The sequence below is a fragment of the Candoia aspera genome, chromosome 3 (genome assembly GCF_035149785.1).
Source record: "Candoia aspera isolate rCanAsp1 chromosome 3, rCanAsp1.hap2, whole genome shotgun sequence".
NCBI lineage: Eukaryota > Metazoa > Chordata > Lepidosauria > Squamata > Boidae > Candoia > Candoia aspera.
The window spans coordinates 141,107,010-141,117,703 of NC_086155.1; the positions used below are offsets into that span (position 1 = coordinate 141,107,010).

The 10,694-nt window shown below is 41.8% G+C and overlaps 1 protein-coding gene across 1 annotated transcript; it reads left to right on the plus strand.

The window, feature by feature from the left end:
- The first annotated feature begins 1,225 nt into the window (after positions 1 to 1,225).
- EDN1 (endothelin 1) lies at positions 1,226 to 8,616 on the plus strand. The gene is made up of 5 exons (XM_063298897.1): positions 1,226 to 1,496; positions 3,003 to 3,156; positions 4,579 to 4,737; positions 5,667 to 5,783; positions 7,250 to 8,616. Exons 1-5 carry the CDS (start codon positions 1,433 to 1,435, stop codon positions 7,389 to 7,391), a joined length of 636 nt encoding a protein of 211 aa, XP_063154967.1. The 5' UTR covers positions 1,226 to 1,432; the 3' UTR covers positions 7,392 to 8,616.
- Positions 8,617 to 10,694: the final 2,078 nt, after the last annotated feature.

Below are 10,694 nucleotides of genomic sequence, written 5' to 3' on the forward strand. Positions count from 1 at the left end.
ACACTGTATGTGTGTGTATCTTGGTCAGCACATTTGTCATAAAGTCAGCTCTGTTGCATGCATGTTGATATCCCAAAAACGATCAAGGCATCTTTGGGTTTTTGAACAGAGCATGTATAGTTTCAGTTTTCTTTTGTTTTTGGAAAGCATCACAGACAGAAATCTTCTTTCTCCAGGTGTCACTCAGCTCTGAAAAGCTGCTTAAGTGAGAAAAGGGTTGAACAGTGAAGGGAGACCCCCAAAGCCAGTTAAAGCCAGACCTAAAATCTAAGTGAGCACATTGGCAGTGTTGCTGCTTGCTACAAAATCTGAAGAATGTTTGTCTGGAATGACTCTTTGATGGACTTTTCAACAAACCTCCATTGTGCAATACAGCACAAGGGCAATAGGCCATGATTATTATCTTAGAGGGATGATGGAAAGACTGCAGCTATAATGTGATCGGTATTTTACTGGACTGGTTATATGAGCAGGAAACCATAATAGAAATTTCCAGTCCATGAAACCAAATATTTGGAGAGTTTTTAAAAGTAACACCATAATAAATCAATCTTACCAACCTGGTGCTCCCCCCCAACACCAATATGTTGGAACACAGTTCTAACCAGCTAGCTAGCCAAGATGGGTTTGTGATCTGGGCTGAGAGAAATTGTAAAGCAATATATTTGGAAGACTTTTGTGAAATTCGTAACTGAGTGAAATAAGTTAAGGAATTGCTCCATGGTAAAAAAATTAAAAGATGGAACAAATCTAAGATTCAACACCTTTTTTTAAAAAAATGGGTGCACTTGCTTAAGAAGGGGAAACATATTATTCTCCTTACTGTTCATTTCTGCGCCAGAAAGAATTCACCATACAAAAACGGGGGGGTGGGGGGAAGAAGAGACCTGCAGTGGTTCTGGCCAGCAGTGCGCCCCCTGCGGGCTGAGTGCCGAAGTCTCCCTTCGCTCTCGGGAGTCTTCTTTTCCTAAAAGTCTGCGCCGGGTATTTATTTTCCTGTGTAACCCTGCCAGACGGCGTCTGCCTCTCTGAAGCTTGCAGCGATTTCCTTTCCAGCCTGCCCTTATCTTCTTCTGCACGTTGACTCTCGGTGACTAATAACACAATAACATAATAAAGTCGGATTTGTTTACTCCGCTCTCTAGGGGTGCGTATAAAAGGCGCCGCCGAGAGTCAACCCAGCCAGAAGCGCTCGCAGAGCCTCGCTGGAAGAAGGAGCGCCGGCCCATCTGCTCCACCCCCTCCTCCTTGCGCGCAGCTTTGCTCTGTCGCCTTGCGGGCTGCGGCGGGGGTCTTGGGTCGGCGGTTTCAGGGGTCGGGCGATCGCGCAGTCGCTGCACTTCGTGACTGCCTGCAACCTGCCGCAGGAGTAAACCGGGTTAAAGGCGTAATTGCACTGCCTGCTCCTGGGTTTGCCGGAGGAACCGTCAGGATGGATTACAAGCGGCTGATCATTCCCCTGCTTTTTGTGATCAGCTGGGTTGTTCAGCACGCGGGTAAGTTGAAGAACCCTTTTGTCTTCTAAGTTCTTCTGCAAATGAACTTAGCCCACGCTGGGCTTTGCCGATAGACTGCATCCAACCAAGGAAGAACGGCGCAACTCTGATGCTCTGTGGTCTAAAACGTTTCCACAGCCAGGTCGAAGCGCTTGCTAAGCCTCGCTAAGGGGCACTCCAGGACGACGGTCCTTAAGGCAATTAATCCGAAATAATTAGTTTGTCCTAGATTCGAGCCTCCAGGCGAAGTCCGCTCTGAGAGGTGGCGGAATCCACTACTGTACAGCGTTTTAGCTGTGGCCGTTAACAAATTTGGCTTAACTGATTGGGATCCAGCAAGTTTTATCAATAGGATAAAAAAAAAAAATTCCTTGCTCCTGTGAGAGCAGTTGTAGGAACAGTTCTGCCTCATGAATTCATTAGCCCGAGGTGATCAGCCAGAGGGCTGGGGCGTCAGGTGAGTGACCCATGAGTCGGAAGGTTAGAGAGCCAGGCAGCAAAATCCTGAGGCGCTGGACGGCCGACTGCGAGCTGCAGAGGAATTAAGAGCGCACGAACCCATTGATTGAAAAGAGGCGAGGCTTCTTGTCAATGGGCATAAAGCTGGCCGTTCTCGCACAACACGCTAAACTAAAAACCACAGTGAACAAGCCACTGCGATTGTATTCGTACGATACGCTAAACCAGAACAATCATGGGTTAATGTGATGGCGTGGTTCGTACCTCTTCGAAGCAGAATGTGTTCTGTTTGGTTTTGACTTAGCCACCGTGATATGTAAATCATGATTTATAGTTTATCGGGTTGTGTCAGGCAGCGGTTATTAACTTCCATGCCTTCCCATCACAAGCAACCTCCCTCCCTGCAGTCGAGCGTCACTTCGGATGTTAAACAGCCTTCCCCAACCCCGCGTCATTCACATGTGCTGGTTGGCCATCTGGGGAGTTGTAATCCCAGATTATCTTGAGGGCGAACATCTATTTGGGCGATCCCACTAAAGCGCACGGTCTTCGAAAACTGACAGGAAAGGGTCCCCACCCCCGCTTGCGCTTATGTTCGTAGAGGTAGTCAATCCAGTTCCCTCAAACTATTTGGGACTACACTTCCCATGAAGCGCGCTGCTTCGGGGCTCGGAAGCGCTGAATAGAGTAGCCTGACGGGGCGAGACGGCCCGTCAACCCAATGGAGGACTTGGTTGGTTTTAAGCTGCGCGGCGCACCGATCGGAGCGGGCTGCGCGCTTCGGTTCCAAGGCACCGGCGGCGGCCGCGGACTGGCCGGTTTGTATTTCCCGGTCTGTCCTTGCGCTTCTTAGAGACGCGGGTCGCCCAGCGAGGAGCCACGTGCAATTCTGGAAGCGGCGGCGGGCACGTCGGGCTTCCCCAAGAGATTCCGCTTTGCCTTCCGAACCGTGCGCTTTCCCTCTGGGTCTCGGTCAAGCACCTCCTGCTTCGGGTCGCTGTTGGCACCGGCGCCGCTCAGCGCTCGCCTCTTTCTTGCCTTTCTCAGATGCCGCGCTGGGTGCCTGGGCAGGGGCAACCAAGCAGCCCGCGGGCGCCCCCTCGCCGCCGCGCAGAGCCAAACGGTGCTCCTGTTCTTCCCTGATGGATAAAGAGTGCGTCTACTTCTGCCACCTGGACATCATCTGGATTAACACTCCAGAGTAAGTACTGCCTCCTCCTTGGCACTAAGCCATTAATGTAGTTTTTATCGCTCTGCGGTTGCGGTTTAATTAGTCTGGGATTCCTCTGTTAAAGCAGGCTCGGCACATCTCTCCTTTATCTGACCGGGGCTATCGGCCAGATCCAAAGGAGCACAAGTGGGAAATCTAATTGCACTTTAGACTTCGGATAATCTTGGGGTAGCACTGTTTGTTCAGGCAGAGTTTGCTCCTAGCACTTCAAAGAAGCAGAAATGAAAACCTGGTATTTTCCAGATATGTTGGATTACAATTTCCATCAGACGGATTGTGGTGATGGGTGTTGTAGTTCAGTGAAGTGGAGAGGACCAGGTTAGGATGGGCTGGTCGAAAGATTACTGTGTTGGTGTAACAGTAGTGCACATCAGGGAGCTGTTATTAACGTAATTCTGTTGGATCAGCATCTAAGTCTAATACAGTTGCATCTGGCTTGCTTCCAAGCAGTTTGTCGATTTGCAGTCTTGCTCTTTGTAGCTATGAATTTAAGTGCGCAACACTGCAGCTTGGGAAGAAAGGGTTATTAATAACAGCAAGAGAAGAGTGGAAGCTTTTACCTACATTTGTTTGGATGTATGTCTTAAGTTTGCAATCCGTTTCCATGGGCTGTTTTTATTCAATTGACAAAGCCTGATTTTTGCTAGCCTAAAAGCATAGCATAGTCCTAAGGTTTAATTTAGATTCTTCTGGACTGTATTTTATATTTATATTTATACACATACACATGTATATCTATGTATGTTTGGTAGTACAGCAGTGTTTAAGTGAGCTCAGCTATTTGCTCTCAGGCATGAAATCTGATTTTAATTGACCCATTTGTGGTGTTAGACTGAAATTGGCTTGATACACTATGAGCAAAGTTTTTTTAAGACAAAATCTGGCCCACAAAGCTCTCCTTTGGGGCTCTGCTGGATCAGCATCATGTAAAGCAGGACTGCAATTAATCAAATTAGCAAACGGAAGCCAAAGGCAGGTTGCTATCGGACAAATCATGTTGTGTAATCCTTGATAAGTGTGCTGAAATGTATTTGAAAGCCACCATCTGCTGCTAGCATGCACCAATCCTGCTTTAATTATTTGGCTTAATGGAGCTCTGCCTGTAGTGTGTGAGGCGAGAGAGGGTGCTTCTTTGCTAAGTGGATATTAATGGTACAAAATTATTGGAAGTTTGAACTGAGACAGGCCTCATAGATGACTGCGTGTATGGAGCTTGGCAAAGCCAGACATTTCACACCAAACTGTAGTTCCAGACTGATCCTACAAGCATGGCCAGTGGCGAGGGATGATGGGAGTTACAATCTAAGAATAACTGGGAGATCCATGTTGCTCATTAAATATATTTATTTATTTATTCATTCATTCATTCATTCATTCATTCATTCATGCTAGACGGACCGTGCCATATGGGCTTGGAAGCCTTTCTCGAACCAGACGGTCCCTAAAAGACTTATCATTTGAGAAGCTTCAGCCATCTCACGGCAGATGCCACTGTGCGAGCCTGAAGGACAAGAAGTGTATGAGCTTCTGCCAGGCAGGAACAGAGCACAGGTAGGTTTTCTCTCTGCTTTCTTCTAACCTATAATGAATGGAGATCTGGATTCCAATACACACACTTCGTTTCTAAGTATTTGGGCTACCACAGCCTGAACATTTGTGCTGTTATCAGTGAAGTGACCAAACGCTACAGGTTCTGAAGCATCTAAGGAAACAGGGTGGCCTTAGAGATAGAGCATTAGACAGGGTTAGGGTCCTAGTCTCTATTCAGACACAACACCCAGTGAATGATTTTGAGCAGGGACAGGCAACTGATGCCCTCTGCATCTTTTAAACTTCAAAAGTCATCATTCCCAGCTGGTACGACTAATGGCACAGGTCTGTCAGAGTGCAGCTTTCAAACTTTTAGAGGACATGGGATGCTTTTCTCTGATCTTGGATATCTTCAACTAAATCAGTGTGATTAAAGCGTTGGGCATGAACCACCCTCAGCCACGCAAGCTCATTTTGGGGCTTTGAGTTAATTACCCTCTCAATTTATTTTGCTCTGTAGAGTTATTGTGGGGAAAATAGGGGGGGAGAAATAGTGATTTGAGTTCCTGGAGAAAACCAGGTTATCATTTATTAGATTTATATCCTGCCTTTCCTCAGACCCTCAAATTGGCATATGTACACTTCCTCCTCCTCCAAACTTTTCCCTCAATAATCCGATGGGGCAGGTTGGGCTGAAGAGGGTGAATGGCCCAGAGTCACCCAGTGAGCTTCTGTGGCTTTAGGTAAAGTCAACAAGAAGTCCTCGTCCTGCTTCACAACCCTTACGCCACATGCGCTGTCTAAATCTGACCAATTGAATGAATGGATGAATGTTGTAAAGATAAAGTTATAGAGGAAGAATAAGATTAATGTGTAATAAGCATGCTACAATATGGGCAAGAAATGTGAATGTTTCTCACAGCTGCACTTTTTGTTGTTGATATGAACAGATCTCAGTCCACTACAGAGAAGGGATGGAAGCATCTTCTTAAAGAGAGAGACTGCAAAGGGCTGGGACTGAAATGTACATTTCATCAACTGGTTGACTCTGTCAAGAAAATGAAGAGGTAAAATTGTCCTTTGCAATTTCTGGAAAAGGATTGATTCCAATAAATGTGTACCATCAGCAGAATACATGAAATCTCAAGCAGATGAAAAGTTAGCCCTTTGTTTCAGTAGAAGCTAAGTGGACTCTTCATTTTCTTAACTGGTATATGTAGCTGATTCCAGTTCTTGGAAATAGACATTTATGAATTACATTCAGTTGAATTTCCTTTAGACTGACTTGGCAGAGGGCTTTTTCCCAATGTGCAGTGTTCAATTAAGCTGTCAATATACTGCTCTCTATATACAGTGAAACTCAGTTCATGAGACCTTGAGCCAACAGACTCTGCAGAAAGCTGACCAATTTTCTGCACCAGTGAAGGTCATCTTTATAAAAATGTTTAAATGGCATAATCCATATCATTATGCAAATCACCCAAGGAGAGTACTCCTAATTTAAAGAATGTTTTTAATAACCAAACCCCCTCTTCCAACTACTCCATTAAAATTAGGCTTCATTGTCTTTTCTTCTAAATGATAACGTCATTCTTCCCAGAGGTTTCTTTTAACTTCCATGGGACATTGTTGTTTCCATTGCCATGCTGAAAATGGTGGGAGAGGTTTAATTCATACTATCATTTGTGTGAAGCTTTTTGTAATAACAGTTATATCAGAATTTTGCACTTGAATACTTTTCAGTAGCACTGGTTTTCTGCAAAGAGGCTCAGCCTCTTTAGGGGAAAAAAACACGCATTCCATAATAAATGAAATTCTGGCAGGAATGAATGTACCCAATTTCAGCATGTGGGTGCAAAAATACAGTGATTAGCAGTGTTGCCTTACTGAATTTAATGCACTTGGATGCAATTTAGTTTATCGACGAAGTATGGTACTAGAAGAGTTGCCGCTCTTGTAAATAACTCCTTTCTGCTGTAGCTCTAACAAAAGTCAAAAACAAGGGAGTTTAGCAAGTAGATACTTTTAGCATCCCTTCTTGTTTGATAGATTATATTGATTGATTGACTGACTGACTGACTGATTATGTGCCATCAAGTTGGTGTTGACTCTTAGTGATTCCATAAGTAGATCTTCTCTGGGCAAACTGTCCCCAGCCTAGTCCTTCAGGTCTTCCAACAGTGTACCCATTGCTGCTGTAATTGAGTCCATCCACCTTGCAAATACTATATTTGTATTTTATTTACCTCCTGCACTTCTTCCCAAAGTGAGATAATTTTGAATGCTGTAAGAGTATGGGAACTTATATGCCTTGCATAACATCTCCAAAAGTAGTATGGAAAAAAATAATACAGCTATAGGTATTCACATATAACACTGAGTTATAGAGATTGAAGGATTTGTATTACCAGAAAATGTTGATTAATTAAATGTACATGTGACTAAGACAACCAGTATGCGTGATGCTTATATCTATACATACACCAACATACTTGATCATTTAACTTGATGAGTTATCTGTTTTTTTCTGCAGGTTGGATACACTTCGAAACAGCATTAAAACTTCTTCCAGTATTGCCAAACTGACAAGCAAGCTGCACGAACCAAACCAGTTGAAGCATAACCGAACATATAAAAAACAAAACATTTGGCAAAGTCTGAAAATGACATCGTAGTGGAAAGATCACCAGTCCTAATCCTTAAGTCATCAAAAATTTCTGACAAAGCTTTGCTGAAGCTGTTTTGGCTTCTTAACATTCCACTCCAGGAAAAGATCAAGGAGTGTTGATCTACATATTAACTCTCTAAAAGTAAAGGAGAGCCCCCATAAATATTCCATTCAGACTGATGACAAAGCAGATAAATCCTGGCATCTTGTTGGAATTCAGTTGGTCCGAGTGGGTCAAAGAAGGTATTTTTAACCAGCTCCTTTACAGACTGTCAGATGAAGAATGGATGTCTTTGGGTCCCAGCTCCAAAAAGAGAGTTCAAACATTTAAAGCATCAGCTCCTTTGATTTGTCAGGGTTCAGCCACAATATAACCCAAGCTATGTTGTGGGCAAGCTCAGAAATGGAAAGATCAAGATTTGAAAGAGAAGACTCCTTAGTTCTGATCCTGATTAAAGGCCAAATGACTGTGCTATTTTGATCAAGGCACGTCTTCCAAGTTACAGGTCTACCTCATATGCTCTAAGTTGCACTCTTACCAAACTAACATAACAACTATTTTGTGAGTTTTGAGGGTTGGCTTCAACCTCTTATCTTTAAGCATAATTGCCTATAGTCCCATTAATTTAGTCTTAGATTTTCAAGACTGCAGATCAAATTTGTCTATGCTGTAGTGGTAAGGGAATGAAGTAAATTGCCTCCATCTCAAAGATACAGTGACATTTGGGAAAGTAGATCTCGCAGTTTTTCACTGGATCATGCTTTTAAAAGAGTGTTATTCGAATCAGAGTGATAAAGGATTGTTAATAAGTGAAGTTCAGTATATATGAAAAAACTGAAATCTAGTGCCGTTGAGTGAAACATGATTTGAATGATCAAAGTTGTACTAAGAGGTTGTGCTGCCTAGCCTTGTTCTCTATAAATAAAATTTGAAGGCAACAGCTAGTTTAAAACTAAGATCAAAGGCTTATCCTGAGCAAACATTAATAGCAATGGATTTATCTATATGATAAATTTGCTGAATAATGTTTCTGGATCATATTTTGTATGATGTGTTCTTTACCATTATATATTATATTTATATTCAAGCGATTATCAATTATATTTACTATGTTGAACGTATATTGAAACAGGCCATATTGGTCTATATGTCTTATAAATTTCTGTATGAAATTGGAAAATTCTATATGCCTGTTAAGGTAAATATACTAGAAATAAATATTTTGAACTACTTGGTCTCTTTTATAGTGCTTGTGTTATTATTTTTTATACTCTCTTTTATGTAGCTGCTTCACTTTCATCAGGCATGATATGGTAAATTGAAGTTAGGACTCATTTTTAGGGAACAGAAAATATTTTGCATATTGATTGGTAAGTCCTCTAAATCTATAGGTCTCACTGGGACAAGGTCTCAATCTAGCATTTTCCAATGCTACAAGACTTCATACTCATATATAGTTCACATGTCATATCAGTTTGTTCTAGTGGTTAAGGCAACAGGCTAGAAACAAGGAGACTGTAAGTTCTGGTCCCGCTTTAGCCATGAAAGCTTTAGCTGGGTGACCTTGGGCCAGTCACGCTCTCAGCCCAACTCACCTCACAGGGTGGTTGTTGTGGGGAAAATAGGAGGAGGAAGGAGTATTAGATACATTCACCGCCTTGAGTTATTTATATAAAAAATAATAAAGGGATAGAAAACAAACAAACAAGCAAACAAATAAATCCTTCTCACAAATACCTAATTTGAACTGAGTCTTAGGAAACAAAATGTTTTATTCCATACTGTTGGACCATCTAAACTGCATTTCCTAATGTTCCTTGTAAGTACTTCAGGCAAGAATGGTGACCATATGTCAGGCATTAATCAATGATATAACAGGATTAGAATTAGTATGCACACTCATAAAACAAATACATATCATTTAGGTTAATGATTGCTGGCAACCTCAGTGTAAATTGGTGTTTGTGCATAACTTACTTCCAAAAACCATCCAAGTGACACATTATTAAACTTCATAGAGTTGTCGTTACTATTTTTTCTGTTTCTTAGATATTCTGTTCCTGTCCTTGCACCTTCAGGATCATTTTGGTATATCAGAAGTTACAAACCCCAACTTCCAGAAATGCAAAATGGCATCTATGTAATGGCATCTGTGTAACAGTAATGTGGCTTACTGTTTGGATGAAACAGTACGCCACAAAGCTTGGCTTAAAGAGCAGTACACATATATTAACTAAACTTATTACCTTAGTGTGTTTTGTGAACCCACTCTATAAATTAACACAATTACAAATCTATAATAATAAAAATAATTAGTTGGGTCACACAAGTATGTTCATCATTGTTCCAAGGTTACCATAAGATTAAAATCTCTGTGATGGGAGCCCTGCTCAGTGGAATGATTTCAGATACACTGCAGTCTACATCGATTACTACTTATTCAGTTAATTGGAAATCAGAAATATTAGTCAATCTGTCCTTAGGGTTTAGGCTAACTCATGAACATTGACTGTATCCTAATCCCAGAAAAATAACAGTGGCCTTCATGTTACTGAACTAAACTGGAGCTGAGAAAAACAGCACATGGCTGTATTGGCGTGCCCTGCTCAATGAAACCATAGTTTCATTATGGCATGCCCTACTTAAACCATAGTTTATTTAAACCCAATTAATTACCTGTAGTTTACTTAAACAGTAGATAGAAGTATACATCAATTGCATGGACTAGATTTGCACACAGATGAGGTCATTTCTAGCCTACATGTGATTCAGTGTGTCATGCAACTTTGGTCTAGTACAGAATTTAATTGTTAAGAGAAATAACTTTCTTATAAAACAGCTTTCCCCAGTCTGGTTCCTTCAGCATGTTAGCTGAGAATTCTAAGAGTTACAGTCCCAACCCATTTAGAAGGCACCATTGAGAAGATTGATGGAAAGCAGAGTTTGCTTTATTTTATTACTGCACTAACAAAGAGGGTTTTAAAATACATTATAAATTAATACTTTATTATTTTAAATCAGTCATTTTTCACTTTCCAGCTGTTTGAGAATCAGAATGTCAGCAGGTGAGGACTTTCCATCATTATGCCTATAGGCTCGGCAAAACTTCACTTTAGCCTAGAGCAGCATTTCTCAAATTCCCTGCAATTGTACAACATGAAATAAAAGTTTGTGGGGGGGGGAACCTCTTCCCTATTTTAGATAATTATTTTATAACAACAAGTCTTAGCACAAACTTGCTGGTTAAGACACCTTTGAAGAGGTGTCTTTGAAAGACCTTTTTTGGTAGCTAAAGTCTAAGCAAGCATA